Consider the following 25,205-nt stretch of genomic DNA (forward strand, 5'->3'; position numbering starts at 1 on the left):
CACAGTACAAAGAACCTTGCAACTCTCCAATGAGAAGTGTCGGAAAGTAACACAAATTAGGAGGAAAAAAATATCATTACAAAGCAAAGTGTCTCGTAGGAATATTTCAACTATAAATCGGATAGGCAATATGAGCCCATCAACACGGACAAACGAGCCAAAATGCTGTCGTGATCACGTGTTGGAAATAAACAAAACGACAACTTCAGATTTTTCCAACTGGAAAAACAACGCACTTTTAGATTTTCAATATTTATTTAAATTTACTCAAAGAAATTAGTCCATTTTATATTTTGTTTGTTTATTTATTTAGGGGGCAGCACGGTGGAAGAAGGGTTAGTGCGTCTGCCTCACAATACGAAGGTCCTGAGTAGTCGTGAGTTCAATCCTGGCCTCAGGATCTTTCTGTGTGGAGTTTGCATGTTCTCCCCGTGACTGCGTGGGTTCCCTCCGGGTACTCCGGCTTCCTCCCACCTCCAAAGACATGCACCTGGGGATAGATTGATTGGCACCACTAAATTGGCCCTAGTGTGTGAATGTGAGTGTGAATGTTGTCTGTCTATCTGTGTTGGCCCTGTGATGAGGTGGCGACTTGTCCAGGGTGTACCCCGCCTTTCGCCCGATTGTAGCTGAGATAGGCTCCAGCGACCCCGAAGGGAATAAGCGGTAGAAAATGGATGGATGGACGGATGGATATTTATTTAGGATAAAAAAGTTATTTACCTTCCAATTACACAATGGTAAACAATTCTACAGTACTGAGGAATACAAGTGTATACATCCTTTTAAATGGTTGTTTGCATTACTATTATATATTATGATTGTATTACATTATAAACACTGTATAGTTTGTATCGATTATTTCTTCAGTTTAAGAGTATTAGGTAGACAAAAGCTCTGAGTCTGTGTATAAAGCCAAATATTTTTTAAAGTATATTATTGGATATTGTTCTAATGTGTGGCGCCTTGAGCGCCTTAAAAATGACTGGTATTGTTGCATCGCTCATTTGCTCCAAATGCAATTGGGGTCATAATTGCAAATGCATTGACATCATCTTCAATTTTATTCCCCCACAGAAATCTTGGCCACAACAAGCTTACTGCCATCGATGTGAAAGTGTTTGCCGACTTGCCCAATTTACGAGAGCTGTGAGTATTCATCACACATTTTGATGCGTAAAAATGTTTCACCAGAACAGCAAACATGTTGTGCATATATGTACTGGTTAGGTGTTTGACAAAATGATGTATTGTATCATTAGTTCTCATTGTACTGTACCGCTACATTGCTTTCTGACATTGCAACTATGTGCAATTGTGTACTTTTTAAGAGTTTGACCTTTTAATGTGATGTGAACCTTAGTGTTCTTCTGTGTCAACACTACTACAACCAATGAAAACATGTTTTATTGCCTGTGTTTTCAACATTTGGCTGCGCTGCTACTTTTTTTGGATAAAGACTAACTACACCAAGTATGGAGCAGACTGTTGTGACTTAGGGGACAAGGCTGCTAAAGCCATGAATGAATTTTCAGCACACAAATGCTGAAGACACAAGCACGTGGCATAGGTTTTGAAACCATAACAGAGCCACCAAATGAAAAGTTTGAAATACATACTCTATGTTTATGTACGATTTCCTTAGAAAAGGTTCTTCTTAAAGGGGAACTGCACTTTTTTGGGGAGTTTTGCCTATCATTCACATTTATTATGAAAGACCTGACGGCGGGAGTATTTTGTTTTTAATGCATTCTAAGTTGTAAATACACGTAAATAAAAGTCTACTTACAGTGGAGCTAATGGGAAGTCCTCTATTCCGCCCATAAAATCCAATAAATAACCATCAAAAAAGCGCCAACAATACCCCATTTACATTTGTGACCTGAATATCAACCAAGTGTTATAGATGTCGTGTTGACATGATCATCTGATCAACTGCTTCCTCGGTTCCTTGCTCGTCAAACATTATTCGAGATAATAAATTATGCCTCTCACCTTGATAATGGAAGAATGAGGACTCATGCCGACATGTTGGTACACTTTGAAAGCCAATTTAGACCTGGGAATGGCGAGAACGACTCAAAAAGATGCTTGATTCCACCATCCTTTTCTTTGCGAGGATTGGGAGTCATTCTTCATCTAAATGGAATATAGGAATATAGGAACATCCTAGCAGTCGGCATCCTAATGACAGCATGCCTTGTACAGTAAATTTATATTTTTGTTGGCTCTCATAAAGTATGCAGTGAGTAGTAATCAGTGATCATAAATTGTAGAAACTGACTACGCGGTTAAATGTAGTTTTGAGCAAATCCTTCTGTATAATCGCCTCGCACCGAGGAGGGGATCTTTTTGTGCTTCATGTCCAAGTTCATTGTCACAAAACACAAAAGTTAAGCAGGCAGTTATTACTTCTTCAAACTAGGCTGGAGATTAGTGTAGTGACCTGCGCTGCTAAGTACAACCAATAACAGAGTATTTTAGCTTATAGGATCACATCTTAGCTGGAACCACAACAGAAATAAACATGGCGGACTCATGCAAAGATATTAAGAAAACTTTACATTGTATGGACAATTGAACGTATAGGTTGATATCACAATAGAAACATACTTCACAATTGTTGGCAACTCTCAATGGCTCGATTGAACATGGCAAAATAGTTTTATAAGAAATATCCACAATTCTATGGTTTTAATTCACGTTTTCTGCACTTATGGAGACCCCAAATACACAAAAACAGAAATGAAAAGTGGATTTTGCATAACACGGATAGTGTGGTTGTGTAATGATAAACATATTTGTGCCTAAATAAACGTATTACCGTGAGATGAAGAGGCTTGCTTGTGTTGCATAGCAAAGGTTCATGGCCAATAATGTCCACTGGCAACGTTTGTGGTTGCCACTTCCTAGCAGCTTCCTCATATGTGTTACCTTGAACTAAGTCCAATTGAGAATAAGTGGTGGTTTTCTATATTAAGCTTTCCTTCCACCACGTGATACTGTGGCCAACGCTGGCCTTATAAATATTTTATATGGTGAGGAGAGGACTTGGCTCCGTTTCACTTAGCGCCACAACACAAGACACATACACACAAGTATTTTGTCAGGCCAACTAACCAGTCACACGCTCCTCTATATCTTTGTCACTCCTGTTATTTTTTTTTTTTTTTAAGCCTGACTTGCAGCGTTTAAAATATTTTACTGACATAAAAAAAAAACCTGCACCTATTTATGGTAAACCTTTTCTTGCCCATTGACCACATACAGTTGGGTTCTCCTTCGGGTTCGGGTATTCTTACTAACCAACAACTGTGCATTTGTCACTTTCAGGCGGCTGGACCACAATGAGCTGACCTCCATACCAGATTTAGGACAGGCAGCCTCTAAGATTGTATCACTCTACCTGTGAGTATGGCCCCACTTAAAACCTGACAGAATTATCTGCCTCTCTGTTACTGTATTCTTAGGTCACTTGCCTCTTTGAAATGCTCTTGAAATAGTCTCATGACGTCTGTCAAGGATGCAAATCCTTTAACATGTCAGTTTTAAAACTGCATCAATATCTAAAACTATCAATGAACAGATTTCCACTTCAATTCATTGTAACCATACAAGTAATTCTATTAACCAGTCTGCTGTGTGAGCAGACGTCTTGCTTGGGGCTACTGTTCGCATAAAGTTCCAACTTGGTTGCTCCAAGTCGTGAAATTGTGCCTGTGGGGACTGCCTGCATTGGCATCTCGCTGGAGATTTACTGCCTTATTTGGGAGGGGCAAGTATGTGCTTGTCCTTGTCAAAAATATAAGCCCGGCAGTCAATCAGCAACCAAAAATTATGACTGTAAATAGATATATCTTGTACGTTTTTATACATCTTAAACGCCAGTGAATTAAAGTTGTAATTTATAGACTAAGTTTCTGCTGTTTCCGTGAATCGACTGGATGGACTGTAAACACTGCCTTTTTAACTGGACGGATTCCAGCAAATCTGTTACAAAGTAAATTTAATTTCAAGGTTTCTTATCAACCATAATGAATGTCAAGAATATAAGATTTTCATATAGATTTTTCATCCTGGAAGGTTGTCTGAGGTAACAGCAAAATATTTTTTTGGCAGTCATTGTATGTTTTAGTATATCTGATGTGGAGTGTGCTTTCTATCCAGCTCTCATTTTCTTTCCACCTTGTATGGCTGTAGAACATTCTTACACAGCGCTCATCCTGAAACAAGTCCAAACCCTCTGACCAGTCTTGTGCTAACCATGACCTGCACTTTCAGTTTTCTTCACACCTTGCTTGCATGCGGGCTGCTTTGTCAACAGCCTGCAGCTGGTCGATTTTGTAGCAGCGGTCATCATTATATGATTTCGGTGCCAAACAGTGGAGGAGTCACAGCATCGTGTTTCCCTCTGTGTCATCTGCTTACTTCTCAGAACCAATCCTGACGCATTTATGCTGTCAGTGACGTTCTGCTTTACAGGGAAATTGAGGTTTCATGTAGCCTTTCACCCTTGGTTCTTTCTTTGCATCTGTGTAGTGTCCATCAGTGATATTGAACAGTTACTTTATGTACTATGCTTTTGATACAAAACAGAAAAGCTTTATTTACGCCAGGCATTGAGTAACGCCCGTCCAAATGATCAGAGGGGTCTTTTTTTGGCCTGACTTGAAGCCTGTTGCCAGGGCAAGGCCTATGGTTCAGAGGGGAGTAGAAGCTAGAGGGAGGGTCGAATATTTACAAAGCCACACAGCTGAAGTGAAGGCCCACTGAAGCACTTGCAGCTGCAGCTGTCCGTCACATGGCTTTACAGTAAAATGGGTAACAGTAAGCAGGGGAGGAAGGATAAGGAGGAAGGGACGGGGGATGTGTCAGATCAGGGTGACATCGCTATGTGGTGAAAGAGCAATATGTAGGAGGGTAGATGACAAACATGAAGAGGAAGTTGGATGTGTTCTCAGGGCTTATTCTGAAAATTAAACAATAAGGGAGTAAGTACACCATAATCACGGTTGGGTAGGTACTGTACCTACTGTTCATTTTTGGCACAGCAAGGTAACCGCATACAAAACATAAAACTGTGTAAACAGTAAACATGTAACTATGGGCCGTTACACTTCTTGCCCCTCTTGTGTACTGTGTGAGAACTCCGTACGCCTCTATATCGTACCGAAAATTCCGATTAGGAAAATGTAGTGTTACCCCCTCATTAATCGTGGAATTTAGTTTCCTCTAGAGCTATGTGATATAACTAAAGCTGGTAAAATAATCAATTTGATTGATTATAGATCGATATTTTGTAATTTTTAGAAAAATATCGATTCACAAGGCATCGTATCGATTAAGGATGGCGGCCATATTCGGGAAGTACTTTTGTAAACATCTTCATCTCCCACAGAGAGCACTGTCAAGTGTACCAGAAAAAACAAACGCACACTTTCCGCCTTTACAAAAAAATTGCTGTGCGGTACAATTTGAAACCAAAATTAAGAGTCGCAGAAGAATAGCTCACATATTTATTTTTATAATTTTGCACTTGAAGAAACAATACCTTAATGCAATTTGCCGTGATGGACTGTGTATAGACTTCTGCCACCTAATCAATATAATTACACTTTCAGTTGCAATTTCTTTCCTATTTCAAAATTGCACTTTTAAGACTTTGGAGGAAGTTGAAGCTGTAGAAAGGTACATTTGTATTTTGTAACATATTTGAGACATTGTAAATATTTACGTGTACCGTACTTCAAATCGTGATAGTCGATAGAGAACCTTAGTAATTGAAATCAAACTGATTTGGGAAATTGGCCTTAGTTAGATAGATATCATAGTACAACATAAAAATGTCTATTGTCCAATATAATTATCTTTTGGTTATATCGTAATTTTAACGTCTCGGCTGCGATTAATATAACTGCAGCAACATTGCTACATTTTTACGGAAAGAACAGGCGGGAGTATGGATGTCAACAATGTAGCAGTATGCTACTAGCAGAGACAGAATGCACAATGGAAGCTAAACCAACAAAACCCGAAGAGGAAGTGTTGCCAAAAAAAGGAAAGCAGAACTCCTTTGTTTTGGCTTTGGTTTGAATTGATTACGAGGTTTTTTTTACTAGTGACTTAGTATTGTATTTTATATCACCTGAAGATACAACATAAAGAACAGTACAGACAGTGTTAAAATGCAACAAAGTACTCACGTTACCTCAATACCACAAAGTGATGGAAAGAAACACACCAAACGAGATTGACAGAGTCGTCCAAAGGCACCATCTACGACAAGCAGTTCCACAGAAACTGACAAATTACAGATGACGTCTAAAAATCTGGGTGTGACAGTTGCGTGCTGTCGTGCGGGTTCCATGGACCACCAAGGACAGACATTTCTGCGAGCAGGGTTGACTTTCTTTATTTTTCAATAAATTCAGTCTCTCGTCGGGTCGCTTTTCAGCCTGCTCGCTCATCCGCTCGCTTTTCAGCTTTCCACGTCGTCGTCTTCCTTGGGCTCTCTGCCTCTCGCGCTCAGCATCTGCTTCTCGCTCTCCAACTCTTCTCCTCACGTTCACGGCTGCCGCCCTTTTACGGAAGAATTATGCGATTGTGCCCAGCTGGCCGATCCACGCACCTGATATTGTTTGCGCCGGCGCGCCCCACCTTGCCGCTGGCCCGCCTACCATGCCTCCTCGCCGCCATCTCGGAGTCGGCCCCGGCGGGGCAGGCCTCGCTGTTGGTCTGTCGGCCACGCCTCCCCACACTGGGATATATATTTCTGTCAGTATCGTAGAGCACTAGTTTCCTGGATTTATGTTTTAATTTTGACTGTATTGGCCTGCAAAGCTTCCTTGCATTTTATGAAGCGTTATCTTATTAGTGTTCTACAAACATACTTTTATTGTTATTTTCTACTTTCCCCTCTATTTGCAAAATTGTTTAATTTAGTATGAACTTACTCGATGCGTTGTGCCAAGCTCAGCTGCAGTCCCATATAGCTTTTGAGGACCGCAGTAAAGTTTTACAGACGTTCTGAATATTACAGCAAAAGTAACAAACGAAAAAAGTGTCAAATAGACTTTGGATCAACTCAACTTTCCAATTGTGCACACTGTCTGCCATGTCCTAATAAAAGGGGGCTATTAATACAGCCTGTAATGGAAATTATATCGGCTGGGGAATAGTTTTCCAATAAGTTTCCTTTGGTCCCAATTGCCAGTTTCCATCGGGAACAAACCTGCTAATCACCCTCAATGACACTGGAAACAGGAGAATAGACCAGCTAGTGTAAACCACTAATGCGTTGCATACATCAAACGGTGCGTCACAGAGAGCCGGGCTCATGCAAATCAGATGACCAATGGGCCATGCAAATGAGGTTCAAAATGAAGTCGCATCAAAAGTGAATAAAGCTCAACATCAAAGGCCGAAGCTGAACCAAGTGGCTCTTTGAGAGATGTCACTGGCTGTATGATAATCAGTTTTCATAAACGCTACTATTGTATTTGCAGACTTCAAACACGCTGAGCGATCTCTCACACACAGCTGGACCCTCGGTCGTGGGAGGGGGCCAGTGGTGGAAGTAGAACGAGTGAGAGAAGGAGTGAGAGAGGTCAATCTCTTCCACCAGTTTGAGGCTGATCTGTTTTTCCCAGCAGAGGTCACCAGCTGTTGACCCCCCCCTCACTTCTTAGCTCTTTTTTCCCCCTCCCCATTCCTTCCCTCCATACTCTGTGCTCAAAGTAGCCACTGCGTGTTGCTCTGCCCCGTGTGTGTATTTTGTTGTTTGTGTTGGGTTGCATGGTTCATCCTGAACCATTTTGGCCTGTGTTTATTCAGGTGGGCATTGCGGTGTGACACCCACCCTCACTCAGACACCAATAAATGACTGTGTGTCCATCTGCTCGCTAAAGGCTAGGACTGACCTTGTTTTGAGTTTGACTGGTAGAACACCTGCGCTTTCTTTTGCTTTCTTTGGCTCTTTCTGCTAATACCACCATGGGAATATAACTAGTAATATGATATTGCTCAGCCTTGATTGAGTTTGTGCATGAAGAAACTGCTGTGGGTTAATTAAATATCACACTTTCCACTGGCAACATGCAGTGTAAGAATAAAACGTGTAAAAATTTAAACAAAATCTTTGTCTAATGCTGTGTCTCACAATTATAATGTCGTGACCCACCGGGGGACATAATTTTTTTCCTTCACCCAACCTGAATTGAATTATTATGTCATTTCTTACCTTTATCAGCTTATTCCTTCTTTGTTTGTTTCTTTTGTCTTATGAAAGATAATGACGACTACTTTGGAACAAATGATGACGCAAACCTAATGTTTTTGCGCTTGAATATACGTAGGATGATCTACAAGTTTTCAAAGCTTAGTGATAAGCAGATCCAGCAAGTAGCACTATTGTTAAGTTCCAAACAAGGCAGACAAACTATGAACATAATAAAACAATCACTTACTCTATAATGTCTGCTCTCTGTGGGATGCCGACTGATGTTCATATCTTCCCGCTTGCATAAAGAACAAATCATAATTCTCACACAGGTAAAACAAACAATAAACTAAACAAGCGTCTTTTCGTGTCTCTCGGGTGTAAGTTGAATTTCAAAGTTGACCAACTTCTCAGTTTATGGCCACAGCCTTCTACTATACAAGCGAGACTGTGAGAGGCATTAATTATGATATAAAATGAACTTTTATCTACTCAGAGGCGATGCAGCAGCTCACCGACTCAGTATGTAATAGCTGTTTAAGGTAGTTATCTTTGAGGTCACGGCGACGCTAAAAGTAATTCCTCTGCGTTAGTACTTATAACAACAATATTGCTAATACTTGGTTTATAGTCAGGAGTATTGTTGGACAGCTCTTATTAGTTGCATTGTAAGCCACCTAGAATGCGCAAAAAAAGAAAAACCTATGTGTTTTTGTCTTACATACGGAATGTGAATGACAGACTAAATTCCCAAAAAAGTGCAGTTCTCCTTTAAAGTTGTGTGTACATGTTTTTCTTGTGACCTTTGGCCTCCATTGTTTACTGTGTATGTAGCAACCACATTGTAAAATGTTTCCATAATTTCAAAAGAGCTGCCTCCTGCAAATAGCCCATGGGCCACACTTGGGACATCCCTGGTTTACTATTTCCCCAAAGTGTTGCCAAATGACGGAAAAGTGTCCCCCAACTTACAGTATACCAAGCCAAGTTGCACATTTCTGGAGATTTTGTGCAAGCCTTGCACAATGGTAATACATACTCCCTGGGTTTGTGGTTGCGAATCTCATGCTGAAATGACTTCATCATCCCTTGACCGCTTGTATTTTTTTCAAATAAATGCAAGACGCAAGACACAGTCCCCTCTTTTACTTCAAATGCATATCTTTATTCGCCAAATTGTCAGCACGAATGCCTTCTTCTATATCTTATTCTCTGGCAAAGTAGGTGTGTATTAGATTTGTTGAGAAGCGGAGTTACGATGCATGACGCTACAATTCTATTATATTTTGACTGCAGTCGAACTAAAAACTCCAAATACGCTTTTGTGGAAGATCACATACTTGTGTTAATAAATGTCCACCTCCTTTAGATAAAAGAGCATAACTATAACTAAATACAACAGCGCGCCATAGCAGCCATGCTAAGTGATGTGCCTACATAGAGGCCATATTAGGCAGGTACAATGTGTATATTGAAAATAAATCAAAACTTGTTTATTCCGCAACAGTTTTTCATGCGGTTGACTTTGTTGTCAATGTCAAATCATATGCTATTAACAAACATTTGATAGAAAAAAATACCTATAAAAAAGTAATTTTCAGTGTCCTTGTTTTAACCGTACATCGTATTTTGCAACCGTATGCAGCACAATGTGCCAGCATTCTTGTTGTCTTCATTTCCGTGCCATCTACAACAATGGAATGCCTTGGCACTTTGCCCCTACTAGCTTTGGCTCGCCGTGGGCACGCAGCTCAAAGGGGCGTGTCGTATCTAATTACAAATATGGGAAACACTGAATCCACTATCTCCTTTCTTGGCGTGGCTAAACGCGTTGGAACACATTAGAAAGCCGCCATGCTTTTAGCTTTACCAATAAATAAACGATTCCTCAAGGCAGAGAAAATTCCTCTATTATTCTTTTGGAGTTGATGTACCGGTACTCTAATTATAAAAATAATTTTTACACCCCTAAAAATAGTTTTTTCTTTATTTCTGAAATGAGACTTGTGACTTTTGACTCTCACTGCTCATGAAAATGCAGTTCTATGAAACCTGTTAAATTTGTTAAGACACTTGTCTCATTTGTCTATGGAAGTTCTCATTAATCCAGGTCATTATATCCTGTAGAATATGTCTTTTAAGAGAAAATGTACAGTCTAGTTGTGATAGATTGAATGCCCTGAGAATACTTGTCTCATACAGTCTGTGACTATGATCAGTGCAACTCGGTTGTGTGTATTATTCCACCCGAAAGTGGACTTTAGTCAAGCCAAGAAATCAAGGGCCTCTTTGTGGATGAGGGAAACAACCCATTTACTTAAAGGATCTATAATAATCTTTGTATTGTTTCTTTTAATCAAAAACAGTGTCTTTTTTTTGGTCTTTTTTGCAGACATCACAACAAAATCAGTAGTTTTGAGGGTTTACAGACCGGAGACCTAGTTTCTTTGGAGACCTTGGACCTGAGCAATAATGACATCACTGAACTACGAGGACCCTCCTTTCCTGCAGGCCTCCAGATTAGAGATTTGTAAGTATTTCTGCGATATCGAAGTACTCATTAAAATCAAAATATCCTTGTGACAATAGAGTTTAATTCAGTAAACCAGACCATGCTGTACAGTTTGTCCTAATATTTGGGACTCAGTGTCACCCACAGACACTATGTGTTTTAAAATGTGCTGTTGTGCCTGTGCGTTCTCAGGTACCTAAGCAACAACAAGATCAGTGCATTAGAGCTAGGAGCACTGGACCATCTAGGCTCCACTCTCCAAGTCCTGAGATTGAGCCGAAACCGCATCAGTCAAATCCCCGTGAGGGCATTCCAGCTCCCGAGGCTCACCCAGCTGTGAGTACTGTTGGATTTATATCAGTTTAACAACATTGCCTGCTGACATGGGGTCTATTTGGATCTTCCAGACATGTTTTCTTTGGACAGACAAATTTATAATTATTGGCTTTTCTATGTGGTAATTTTGGAGGCATTTTAAAAGTTAACGTAGGAACGGACTTTCAAATGTTTCGATGTTGTGTTTTTATGTGTTGTTTAAGCAGTGTTTTTATTGATATAATATCCCCAGGGCCGGTTTTGTTCTGACAATGTAAACCGAAGTGATTTATTGGCTTCTTCCATATCCCCAAAGTGGTTATGTCATTCCCTGCACCAAACACCCTATTATCTTGGGCAAACTTCCTTTCCTTGTCTCACTAAGCATAATGCATTGATTGTTTACACCTTTAACCCAAAGAGTGAAGCTGCTCTTTCTTGTAAACTAAAGTCTAACCTGTATAATCCCAGATAGTTTATGTTAGAGAGGAATTTGTGCAATTTCAGATTAGACACAAAATAATAGGCCAGTATGTTTATATTCACTCTGAGGGCAGCTTTAACACACACAGCATTTGTGCACATCCACTGCATGCAAAGACAGCCTCAAAGAAACATGACAAGGTCCAACAGGTTGAAAGACCCTAATTTGAGATGTGCAGGCTACAAGACTCTGGTTACATTTTTAGAATTCTATAATTTCTTCAATCATAATAATTTTTTCAATGGGAAAAAGATCATATTTCGAAATAAAATGGATTTTGCTCAGAATAATAATAATAATAACAATAGAAGTAATCTTATCTGGAATATTCGAGTTTGTATGAGGAGCAGGATCGGTTTCATGAGACAGTGCGGATTATCTTGTGTTCCTGAACAGACCCTAGAATAAATAAAAAAATGTTTATATAATGTGAAAAAATGCAATATGCAGAAATATATATTTTTTGTGTGTTTTTACCCAACCTGCAGAGAGCTGAACCGGAATCGAATTCGTCAAGTCGAGGGTTTGACCTTTCAGGGCCTTTCGAGCTTGGAGGTGTTGAAGCTGCAAAGGAACGGTATCGGCAAACTGACTGATGGTGCTTTTTGGGATCTTGCCAAGATGAAAGTCCTGTACGTATCTTTAAACAGTAATCAAAATAAAATCAATGCATTAGGGATGTAACGATATGATTATTCAATCTCCTATCCTATATCATATCACGATTATTTTGACCAAAAATATCATGGTTATCATTATTACTACGTTTTTGTTGAATGTGTTCAAAAAGTACTGAAACACATAATGAAATGTTTTGACCAATTTTTTTTTTAATATGTAAATAAAAGAATACAAATTTATGTGAACCAACCTACCACAGCACACACACAAAAATAATCTCTCACTTGACTGAAGGTTAAATCAGTGCCTCTTCAAATAATATTGGCTAAACAAACTACTTGAGAATGTAGATTTATGGACCATTTTGACTCTGTATAATTGCATCTTATTCACACTGTAATAGACAGAAATCCTTTCACTTATTCACTGATATGAATGCAGCCACCTGGACTACAACAGCCTGACAGAGGTGAACAGTGGATCGCTGTACGGCCTGACTTCTCTTCAGCAGCTTTTCCTCAGCAACAACTTCATAACCCGCATCAATCCTGATGGCTGGAAGTTCTGCCAGAAGCTGAGGGAACTGTGAGTACCTTAAAAAGCCTGAAAACGTTTTTAAGTCTGTAAAAAGCAAACATTAGCACATTTGCATAAGAATCAATGAAAAAAAGCATTAATCATATTTAACAGTTAGGTGTTGTTCACCCAAAATAAGGCAGTAACTTCTTATAGTTCCCGTACTGTTAAGTCTTTCTCCTTCTTTACTTCCATTTATTTTGTTAATTTTCTTCATACAGTATGTATAATCCTTTCACATAGCCACTCTCAACCCATATCACCTATCTACCTTAAAATGGCTTAAATGAGTTTGGGTTTTACACGCAATGTATGATATTATTCCAGTGGTAATCCTGTTTATCCAATCATTATACCTGAGCTCAACATTTCAAAATCTCACCTACATGAGTCTCATTACATTTTTGTGCGTGTGAGCGTTTTGCAATCCTCTGTCTGATCCTCTACTGGCTCAGTTGAGGTAATTACACTGAAGGATCACATTCATCCTCATTGTCAACTGAAGGACAGGGTATTATCTGAGATCCTTCCCTTTTCTGTTGACATGATTGTCATTTCCCTGCTGTAAAGTGCTTCGCTCAGCTCAGTGCTCGCTAACTTAACGGTAGCCTCGGGTATCTGTGTTTGTTGTCATTTAACAGTTAGACAATATTATGAGTTTGATGGCTTTGATGTAAGTTTACTGTCCGTATCGCAAGGCCATATCCTGGACGCGTGTCTATGAATGACAAATTGCTCCCTGCTCAGCCCTCCTGGCGCTTAACATATCAGAGGCAATATAGTTTTATTTGAGTTACTCTGATCCTCTCACTGGGCCAGGCTGGTCAGCAAACAACAAGAATCTCTGCACACAGGACTTGTCTTGTAACAAGGGCAATACAGTGATTACTGTCAGTACCAGTATGTTTATTGATCCTTAATCAAGACATTCTCAATGTTTAACATTTTTGTCATTTGTGTATTATTGTTTTCTTTCAGTATGTACTTCACTTTAAAGCCACATACATGACAAAATGTTATTTTGGGTTCTACCAAAGGCTTAAGCAAGACTGTCAATGGATACTACAAAACTTATACCAAGACTTTTGTTCCATTTCATAATTCAACATGACAACTAAAATCTTCTCAGGCTATATTGTTAATTTACTGTCACGAGGAAAGTGTCACAAAGTGGCTAAGAGACTTTGAACTAGCCATGAAAGTTGATAATTGTTTCTTGAGCTACATTAATTATTTCATCTCCATCCAGACCTCACACAGAACATTTCAGTTTTTCCCCTTTCTGTCTATGTGACTCCGTTTATGTCCTTTCTTCTTGGTTTCGGTCACTCCTTTCCACTCCAGGAATCTGTCACACAACAACCTGACTCGTCTGGATGAAGGCAGTCTGGCTGTGCTGGGGGATCTCCACACCCTCCGTCTGGGGCACAACTCAATAAGCCACATTGCCGAACGAGCCTTCAAAGGCCTCAGGGCTGTGCGCAACCTGTAAGTATACACCCCTCATTTGCCATGAGCATGTCTAAATCATTCTGAACAAGGCCCACATATCTGTGGTGCCCTTGCGTAAAATAGGGCTGAGATGTGCCACAGGGGAACAATGAAAACTGAGATGATACTGTATGTGATATTTTAGTTTGTGGTCCTACCAGCGGATTTTAGAAGCTGTGAGCTCTTTGCATATTTAAAGTTGCAGCACATTTGCATTCAAGCTTTTGTTTTTATGTACGAGGTGTTCCGGCTTCACTATTGTCATGGTTTCTGTGGCAACTTTTTTGGTCTTTCTTGCTTTGTTTCTTTTGTCTGGTTGTGTTTTGGTCCTAAAAGGCTCTTTGTCGTTTGCTTCCCTCAAGAACGCTGGCATCCCATTGGAAACCAAGTTACAGGTTTTGCTATTGGAAGCTTTTTTTTTGCACAAAAGGTCCAAACTAGTTAAAAAAAACTAATATATGGGAACAAGAGCGACAAAACCAGGTGATCACCATCTGGGAGAGGGACAATTTTGTGCAAAGACAATCCATGTCTCTTGTTTCTCACGCTGTGGCGTTTTCCCCTTTTTATATCTCTCACTCTTTCAATGCTTATGTGTTTGTACGTTTTCCTCCAATACACACCGTCTTATTTCTCACCCTCCTGTTCACTTCCTGCTCTTGCCATGTCATTGAATGGGGATGGAGCAGCCGATTCTCTCACCTGCAAGGTGAGAGAATCGATCGATCGATCGGCTAACGATTAATATCGGACGATTTTTTGTGAAAAAGTATTGACGATTAATGCCTTTTAACACCAATGACAGATGCCAATCCACTCTGGCTGAGACTGTATTCATTTTTAGTCCATCAGCGGACTAGTGTCTAGCAACTAATTCATATTAAGCTAATAATAATTACTTTTTAACCATGGCATATTTGCAAAACGGCATTTCTTAGTATCATAACTTTTATTATCAAGTATTGTCAACAAAATTGACAATAAAACCGTCAATAAAATTTGTCACAGAAAAATATCATTTGTCAATATTGGTCTTTCAAGTCATCGCTTGAGTTTTGCCAGGCCGAAACAAACATTGAATTTAATTTCACGTCAAAGTGGACTTTGCTTTTCTCGGCAGTATGTTTGTTATGTGGGGGTATTTAAAATGGAGGATGCCGTTTGTTACTCTCCTCTGTAAGATAGTTAGCTTGTTTTCTTGCTAGCTAGCTTTTATCAGCACTTTGCCTGTCCTTGCTTTAAAATGAATAAAAGTTTAATAGTTATTATTAATGAGCAGCTTAGTTACAGTACAAATACATATTTCTAGATGAAGAAATCATATTTATTGTTAGATACATACTTAAAAATATCTGAAGCTAAGTTTAAAAGTCGATGGCTAAATTAGAGTTACTGAATAAACTTCATAAACCGATTAGTCGACTAACCGTTAAGATAGTTGATGAGTCGTCGACTATCAAAATAGTCGTTAGTTGCAGCCCTACTTCACGCCGTGTTATGTTGCTGTTGTATTTTATGTCAGACCAGACATTGGCGTGATCTTTTTGCCTCTATAGGAACTCACTCTGCTGGGGCAATGCTGGGTTGAATGACACAGATTTACACTTACAGGTCTGATGTGTTAGTTTTGCAAGATCGATGTGTTAAAGAGGCTTGTTCCTTTGAGGCAGACCTAATCTAATCAGCAGAGGGGAGAATGGCCATAGACTTGGCCCTGAAAGTTAGCTGGGGGAGCTTTAATTGGGCCTGCACTGCTGGCCGAGCTGGCATTGCACCGGAGCCTGCAGACGGGTGTGAAAGCTCCAAACAAGCCAGCCTGCCCCCTTATTCAGCCACGGGGGTTGTTGGCCCATCGTACAGCCCTCACCCTTCACCCCAACTTCCCACATCCTTCTACCCATGGCCCCTTGCTCTTCAGCCCCCACCACTGGCCTTGCTTTAACAAGCCAACAGGCATTCACAGCCAGCCAGCCAGAAAGAGTAGGAAATTGGCAGCCCCGGTTTGACGGCCAGTGGGGGTTGAAAAGAGCGAGAAAGAACAAGATGGGGGAAGGCCTGTAAAGCATGGGAATGATGTTATTATGGAGAAGGTGGTGGGTGTGGTTCACCAACAACCTCAAGGGTCTTTCTCAAGTTTGAAAGTATTCAATGTAGAATTATTTGTTCTGCCATCACTGTGAGTTCACCAAACAAGATAGTTCTTTCTTTCTCTAGCATTGTGAGACAGAGCTGAGTGAGGGGAATTAAACAAGGGTTTAGAAACTCCTAAAACCTCCCAAAAGAAGCCAATATTTCACTGAATCTATTCTGTCTTTGCCCAGCCATTGCTAAGCTTAGTCCACAAGCCCATCAAGACTGTTGGCTGTGCTATTCCTGCCACTCTCAGACAAACAGACCCAATTGTTTCAACCAACACAAAACACTGTTGCTGCCAATCTTGGCTCCCTGTCATTAATTATGCATGCATTTGCCCGAAAGAGTGCCTGCCTCGATGCAAACTCTGAGAAAAGAATGCACGTGGCTGGCAGAGGAGGGCTGCAGAGAGGCTCTTTAGGCCAGGTGTGAGGGGGGTGGACGGAGGGAAAGTGGGTGAGGGGGCAACCTGCGAGTTCCAGACAAGGCTTTGCCAAGGCTGTGAAAGGCTTCAGTGCTGGCAGACTTGTTCTCCTCCTCCCTTCTCCCAATGTTTTATCCTAACTCGCTTTTCTCTCCTTCTCCGCAGGGAGCTGGACCATAACGACATCTCCGGCACAATAGAGGATACCAACGGGGCCTTCTCTGGATTGGATAGCCTGAGCAAGCTGTGAGTTCTCCCCTCGTCTCACTGTTGTTTTCAGTCTTCACTTCCGAGGAAAACATTTTAGTGTACATTTTAGAGTAAATTAGTTTCCCTCAAGACCACACTTTTACCTACTTCATTCATTTTCAAGATTACCTGCGCATGTTTGAATTTGGCCAGTTAGTTAAGTCTCCATGGATGTGGAGTAGGTGCTGGCTTTGCGAAGTAATCAACCGGCAAGATGAAAGGATGATGTCCAGCCAAGATGGTTCCCAGTGTGAGCGCTGCTAAAGCAGAATGAACAGGAGAAACGGGAGGAGAAAAGGGCTTTTCTTCACACTGGCGGGGGTTCGCTCCCCAATAGGCTTAGCTCCATTTCTTCTACAGGCCTGTGCTCCTCATGCCCCCGCTTTCACGCTTACTGTTGTTGGGAGCTGAGAGAGGGTGAAATTGGGGGCTGCATTCAGTCATCAAAATCAAACGCCTCACACGCCCCACACTCTGACCCCTACCTCTTTTGTCAAGTGTTGGCGTAAGCGGCCAACTGCATCTTAAGCCTGGTTAGCCGAGCCACGGGAGGGAGACGGTGCAAAAAAGAGAAAAATGTGGCGGCGGCATATCAAAGCGCGCATACATGCGCATGAAAAATTCAGTGATCAATATGACTATTCCTTCAAAATAATAGTTGCATGCATGAATGTTGAAATGTTTGTTGAAATCTGATCTAACACTTGGGTCTTCATTACGGACTAGCGGCGTCTCCTCTTCCTGTAAAGTGATGGTTGAAGGCCGCGGGGGCAGAGGTAGCACACTGATGGTGGAAGGGGGATTAGGATTCCAAATCAGAGCAACAGCAACTGGCTGACCCTCTCACATGGTTGCATGAATACCCCCCTGAACTGAGCAGGGTCATTGCTAATAAAATTCTAATAAAGATAAAAGTAGTCTTTGAAGAGCAGCACAGAGCCCCACTTGCTTAACCCCCCAACACACACACACACACACACACGCACACACACACACACACACGCACACACACACACACACACACACACACACACACACACACACACACACACACACACACACACACACACACACACACACATCTCTTTCACCCTTTCTCTTGGCTAATCTCCACACAGTTCACATTTCCAATTATTCAATCCCTTCCCTCTTATCAGATTGAGCCTTGCTAATTGTGCTCTGCTCTCTGTCTTCTCACCCACCCGTCCTCCCAAACCCTAACTCTCTTCATCTATCGACACCCTTCATGTTTGAAAATGACAGAACTCTGTTTGGAAACAAGATCAAGTCGGTGGCAGAGAAAGCCTTTGCTGGCCTAGAGACCCTGGAACACATGTGAGTATTCCACACTGATTTAGTTTGACATAGTAGCTGGCAGAGAGGAGCTGACTAGCAATCCAATAGTTAACATGTAAATAGATGCTACGAGACGGGCCCAGCTGGCTGTTTCCTGTTAGCCTATCATAGCTTCAACTTTAAGCTTTAGTTTTGTTCCTCAGGTAGTTAATAATAATAATTAGATGGATAACGGAATTTAGACCCTGTCCACCCAGGAACGTTTTAGGAAGTAACAGTAAATTATTACCATATTTTCCAGGCTATAGAGCACATGGTATTTAAGCTGCACACACCAAATTTTGGAAGAAATAAATATGTTTACATACATTTTCTGCACCGGACTATAAGCTGCAAATATATGCCGGTACAAAATATTTTGTAAATGTTTATTTGCATACCTAAATTGTTTTCAAAACAGTGCCTGTAACACTGTAGTAAAACAGAAGTCATTGTCATGAGTCGTTTTACGACTGTCTGGACTTTTTGGAGTTCCTAGAACCTTTTTAGTCCTCGGGCCGTTTTCCGTCGTGTTCCGATTCACGGAAACTAGGGACTACGGCCCTCAGATCCTATAACCAATTTAGCTCTTACTCTGAGGCTGGGTCTAAACTGAGTCCTATAGGAACTAAAATATGTAGGTGTTTGGTGATTGGTTGAACTAGTGTGCTTCTCCTAGCCACAACACAGACCCGCCTTTATTTAAAAGTCCCACAAAGTTGTTTACGAGATCGCAACAGCAACAAGTAAAATGGACACAGCCAACGATAAATGGAACGATGAGGAGGTCAAAGCTCTCCTTGCCGCCTATTCCATAGAGGAGATTCAGCGGGGGTTTGAAGGCTCGCAGCGGAACATTAAAATCATGAACACGGTAGCCTCCGAGGTCTCCAATCTTGCTTGTTTTGTTTCTTTGTTCACTTTTCGCGGGCGGGTTGTTGGTTGTTTTGCACCGGTGGGTGAGGCGCTAAAATAATATGTCACGGGTCGCAGGCGGATATGCGTCATACATGTTTCTTACCAAGGTCCCCAGCATCCCCAGCCATTTGCGAACGTGAAAAGGAAAAGTCCCTATGGGGAAGGGTAGTTCCTATAACTAAACTCAAGTGTGGTAGTTCTTAGAACTGCATCCTGAGAACTAGTATATGGGAATCCGACTATGGACCCACTAGCTGCGGAAGCTAGCTCTCCAATCAGCTAAAGAGACTCAATAACTCCACGGTGACGTTTTGGGGAATTTACGAAACTGAAACGATACAAAAAAGAATGCCATTGTAAATTAATAATACTAACATAGACACTTGTAAACATGTTAGAATATTTGCTAATGCTAACAATGCTAGCTTGATACATTATGATAGCGCATACAAATATGCATGAAAACACACCTACAGACATCACACTGGACGGTTTAGTAAGTATGAATTGTTTTAGTTATACTGTAAAATTTTGTAAAAGTTGCTTGGTGTGATGAATTAAGAATTAATTAGAGCAGAATTGCTATGGATGAATACTTCCGGTTCAAGGAACAAACAGGAAGTACATTTTCTACCGCAGCACCTGGAGTGAGCAAACTTGTCCAAAAGATGGCGCCATAGCACTAACAATAACATACCTTTTCAGTGTCTCTGTCGGTATTGTATGAAAAATATTTGTTGAATACAAAACATTATGACTGTTCCATAAGTTAAAATCCATAAATTAGCCGCAAGATTCAAATCGTGGAAAAAAGTAGCGGCTTATAGTCTGGGAAAATATGGCATATCGTTTCAGCCTTTCATACACATGTGAACAGCGTTCTGGCAGGCCTGAAATGATAGGCTTGGAAAATGGGCTCCTGAGTGAGAAAGTCTGATAACGCCACCTTTTTATTATTGTGTGGACAAGGAAATCACTACTTTTTGATAGCAATGAAATCTGTGCCGTCATGTGATCATTAAAAAAAAGAGAAGACCACACGCAACTGCTGTAACAACAACAACAATGATGAACAACCACAAAGCTGTGTTTGTGTTGTAGTTAGTTATTAGCACTATGGCAACAGAACCTCATCAATATCTATCAACTATACTGTATGTACAGCAGAGACGCATACAACAATCATTATAATAAAACATGTCATATTCTTTAAATACCACCACAATGTCAGGATAGAATGACCACCAGAAGAACAAGTGTATCATAACTACCATATAGCTCCGACCTAGCAATTCCTCTTTGAAGATTGAAAGCATGAGCAAACCTAACTGCAAAAGTATGTCTGTTTGACCACTTAAGGAGGCAAATTATCACTAGTGTGAGGATATTTAATGGAAGCTCGATGATCAGGAAAGTTTGACTGGATGAAGAATCAGGAAAGATATTAGGACCACACATCTGTGGCCACTTTGACCCCCAGAACTGATTGCATTCGTGCAGCACATAGTTTTTTTTAACCATCTATCTACTCTGATGTGACGTCAATGAGGTTGCAAAGGAAGTCATTCTGGTGTCAGTGTTTACAGTGCCACTTGTGGTGGTTGGTTGTATTACATTATTTTTACAAAATTCTCGTCTATAAGTAACTCGTTTCATTTTTCAACCCAGAAAAAAACTGAAACTCAAACATTCCCATGTAGACAGAGCCTTAGGTAAACCTATTGTAGACAGTAAGTTGGAGTTTTAGGTTTGTGTTTTAGCGTTTTAGCTATTTTTAGAATCTATTGTTTAATCTGCTGTATGACACTGGTTTGTTGTTGTTGTTGTACATACCACATGTTTTATGACAACAAATGTCCAAAGCGTTGGTGTTCTTATTAGCTCTTTTAGAGGCATCTTCAGACATACACACCTGGATTCTGTGTGATCTTAAATATACTTATATGATGACTTTAAACAATGTGTTGTTAAAGTGCTGTTGTTTTCCCACAGGAACTTGGGAGAAAATGCCATTCGCTCAATTCAGCCTGATGCTTTTAGCAAGATGAAGAACCTCAAAACTCTGTGAGTGTTTTTTTTTTTTGGACAAATTGACATGATTTAAGTGCTCAAACCCACAAAGGCCTTGAATCATTTTCAAACAGACAGTTTATACTTCTACACCGCGTGTCCAAAACACATATCCAGCTATGTCTTTTGCTCCACAGTCTCATCCAGAGCGACAGCTTCCTGTGCGACTGCCAGCTCCACTGGCTGCCTGAGTGGGTGGTGACTCGTGGTTTACAGGCTGGTGTCAATGCCACATGTGCCCACCCTCAAAGCCTTAAGGGTACCAGCGTTTTTCAGGCTCCAGCCAGCAGTTTTGTGTGTGGTGAGTATTATATTTGTACTGTAATCAGTGTTTTTGTGGCCGATTGTATCAAGCGAGGACTAAGGATGGGGAGTGAAATGTGATTCTATAATGGCACTGGTAAACTTTAGTAACCAGTACAAGAACAAAAAAGTATCCATTCTTTATTTCAGTGCTAAATGAATGCAAACTCAGCCACCTGCAACAAGTGCTTGAAGGTGGTATTGTGCAAGTAACATTTTTTAAGTAGTCTGACTCGCTTTTTAATATTTATTGTCAACCGCCAGCAGCAGTTCACCGTTTACATTTCCTCATTATCCGTCGGTCACTGTGAGTGAGGTGCATTCACAAACCTCGGAATTCTAAATATCAACATTACAACACAAGCCAGTTGTTTTAGGGCACAATTTGTGTTCTGCTTTGCTGCAGGTTTTTCTATAATAGATATGAAAATTTCTGTGAAATGAATTACAGTTGCCACGATTAATCAATTATTTTGGTTTGAAAAAACTTAAAATTATATTTTGTTGCTTTGATTAATTGTTTAATCAGTGTAACTAAAACATATTAATACATTTTATTTTATTTCACACATTTTAGACTAAAAGAAATAATGTTATGGCAAGCATTTGGCTACAAAGTGTATTTTTTCCCATTACTCAAGTAATTGAAAAAAATAATCGATAGATTAAGATTGCTAAAGATTTTAGATTATAGTTGATATTGTTGAGTTTGGTACTTAAGTACGGTTTATGGTCTAAATTCATTTTGAACATGCATACATCACAATTTCCAGTTTCTCTTTTCAACATGTTTGAAAAGGAGTAGGAAGAAGCAGATCTTATTTAATCCTACCCTCTTCCATTTCATAGCAATTGCTAACACTTGTTGGTTTCCTGTTCTCAATGTGTACACAATTTACTCCATAAATTAAAAAAAAATTAAAAATGCGGTAAGTAAATAGATAATAGTGAAGTAAATTGTATTTTGTATAGTGAGATGAATAAGATTATCAATAAGTTCAAAATGTTTATCTTGATTCTTGTTTGTACTTTGTAAACACCTTGAGTTTGAACAGGTTCTTAAACTGGATCATATTAGTACACTGTTTGATTTCTTTACTTAATCCATTCGATAATTTAATTCCACATACTGATATACTTCAGGTTTTAAGTGTTGTACGTGCATACAAATGTTTTAAGTCACATTTTTCTTTGAGGTTATATTTGTTCTCCTCTTTTGTGGAGAAGAATTGTTGCACATTCTTGGGTAGCAGGTTGTAGTTTGCTTTGTGCATAATTTTGGCAGTTTGCAAATTCACTATATAATTTCAATATTTTTGATTAAATAAATAAGGCATTTAAATGTTCTCAAAATCCCACATTATGTATTATTCTAACTGACCACAGTGAGTGACTTAAGTAGGGCTGGGCCATATGGCCTTTTTTAAATATCGCAATATTTTAAGGCCATATCGCGATACACGATATATATCTCGATATTTTGCCTTAGCCTTGAATGAACACTTGATGCATATAATCACAGCAGTATGATGATTCTATGTGTCTACATTAAAACATTCTTCTTCATACTGCATTAATATATGCTACTTTAAAACTTTCATGCAGAGAAGGAAATCACAACTAAAAATCGCTATTTGTTTCATACGGTGTTGATCTGGAAATGTTTGCCTCGGCATTTTGATGGTGTGGGCGTGTGGCATCAAACGGAGATGTTGACGTGCGGAGTAAGCACTCTTCATTCTCTAGCAGGGGACTTTCAAATGATGCTACATATTAGCAGTAATGCTACTTTTTATAGCAACGCTTTCGCCCCACACTTGACTAATTACGGTTGTCTGTTCGACATATTCCCACTTGAAGCCAAACCACCGCCAGACGATGGACCACCTGCTGTTTTTTGGGGGAATTAATTATTCCTTCATTTGTTACCAGATTCGCATCTTCTTTCTCTCGTATTACCGCTAGCATCACAGCTAACATTAGCCATGCTTCTACCTCTCTGCTCCGCGAGGGCGTATACATATGTGACGTATGACGTGACAGTATGTGACGTGTGTAAAAGCTGCGCTTGCTGTCTGTGAGAAGGAGACACAGGAAAGAGCGAGGAGAGCCTGTAGTGTAATGCCCACAGCTAAAAGCAACTGCGTGAGAACGCATACTCGAATATCACGATATAGTCATTTTCAATATCTCACAGAGACAAACCCGCAATACATAGCGCATATCGACATATCGCCCAGCCCTAGGCTGAAGCATACTTTTGTTATTTCCACATATTTCTACACAATAACTCATATATAGTAACAACAGCAAGCAGTAGAGAATATGGAGTGATTTTTTTGTTCAATACATCCATCCATCCATTTTCTACCACTTGTCCCTTTATATTTTACTTATTGATGTATTTCTAGCCACCTAATGTTTGTACATTTTTATAAGGGATTGTTAGTTAATTTTATCATTAATAATTACACCCAAAAAGGTATGTATTTTTCAAGTACCGGTTCAGGAAAAAATACCTATTCTCCACAAGTGTTGGGTCAAATATAAATGATACCCGTCCTAAGCAAGGACTATTTGAGGGCTAGAAGGCACACATTGGCTTGGCATTGGTCTGCTGTTTACACATTTGAACGTGTTTGTGTTGTGGTGTAGCTCGGCGTTAGCATTCTGTCAGCTCATGCAAATAGCTGCATAAGTGTGTTTGCCTATTTACAATTCTGATCTAGTTTGCTCAAGGGCACTTTTCTCTTTAATGTCTCTTTGTACAATCTAGTAGTACTTCTTTTGTTAACTCGGAAGTCACGACAGGATCTATATTTGAGTTTTTTTGATGATTTTTAAATATGTCTTTTAGATGATCTTCCCAAGCCTCAGATCACAGTTCAGCCAGAAACCACCATCACAGTTCTGGGAAGCAACGTGCGTCTTACCTGTACGGCTGCGAGCAGCAGCTCCTCGCCTATGACCTTCGCCTGGCGCAAGGACCAGGAGCTGCTTCGCCAGGCCGAGACGGAGAACTATGCCCACATCCGCGCCCACCACCACGATACGGCATCTGACGGGACCGGCGGAGGCGCTGGAAGCGTGATGGAGTACACCACCATTCTGCACCTGCGGCATGTCACCTTCGCACACGAGGGACGTTACCAGTGCATCATCACCAACCACTTTGGCTCTACCTACTCCAGCAAGGCCGGCCTCATCGTCAACGGTAAAAAGCTAGTCCACCCATTTTTTACGACTTGTCACCTCTTAGGGTCGCGGGTGGGCTGAAGCCTATCTCAGCTGCATTCGGGCAGTAGGCGGGGTACACCCTGGACATGTCGCCACCTCATCGCAGGGCCAACACAGACAGACAACATTCACACTCACATTCACACACTGGGGACAATCAGCCTATCCCCAGGTGCATGTTTTTTGTTTTGTTTCAATTGCTATCATTTATGAGACATTACAGTGAAACCCAGACCTCATGAGTTGGTCGACATAAATCGACTTAAATGGGTTCCACTGTAAAAGAGCAATAACATGTCAGTCAAAGCTGTTAATATGC

General features: G+C 40.4%; 1 protein-coding gene across 2 annotated transcripts in view; it reads left to right on the plus strand.

Moving 5' to 3' along the window:
- Positions 1–25,205, plus strand: part of lrig1 (leucine-rich repeats and immunoglobulin-like domains 1) — a 62,624-nt gene that overhangs the window by 20,393 nt on the left and 17,026 nt on the right. For both annotated transcript variants that reach the window (XM_061923825.2, XM_061923826.2), the window contains exons 2-13: positions 1,078–1,149; positions 3,334–3,408; positions 10,611–10,748; positions 10,923–11,066; positions 12,018–12,161; positions 12,592–12,735; positions 14,071–14,214; positions 16,940–17,020; positions 18,287–18,358; positions 21,269–21,340; positions 21,484–21,647; positions 24,507–24,863. In XM_061923825.2, coding sequence (XP_061779809.2) covers positions 1,078–1,149; positions 3,334–3,408; positions 10,611–10,748; positions 10,923–11,066; positions 12,018–12,161; positions 12,592–12,735; positions 14,071–14,214; positions 16,940–17,020; positions 18,287–18,358; positions 21,269–21,340; positions 21,484–21,647; positions 24,507–24,863 — 1,607 coding nt within the window. The remainder of the gene's footprint in view (positions 1–1,077; positions 1,150–3,333; positions 3,409–10,610; positions 10,749–10,922; positions 11,067–12,017; positions 12,162–12,591; positions 12,736–14,070; positions 14,215–16,939; positions 17,021–18,286; positions 18,359–21,268; positions 21,341–21,483; positions 21,648–24,506; positions 24,864–25,205) is intronic.

The sequence above is a fragment of the Nerophis lumbriciformis genome, linkage group LG28 (genome assembly GCF_033978685.3).
Source record: "Nerophis lumbriciformis linkage group LG28, RoL_Nlum_v2.1, whole genome shotgun sequence".
NCBI lineage: Eukaryota > Metazoa > Chordata > Actinopteri > Syngnathiformes > Syngnathidae > Nerophis > Nerophis lumbriciformis.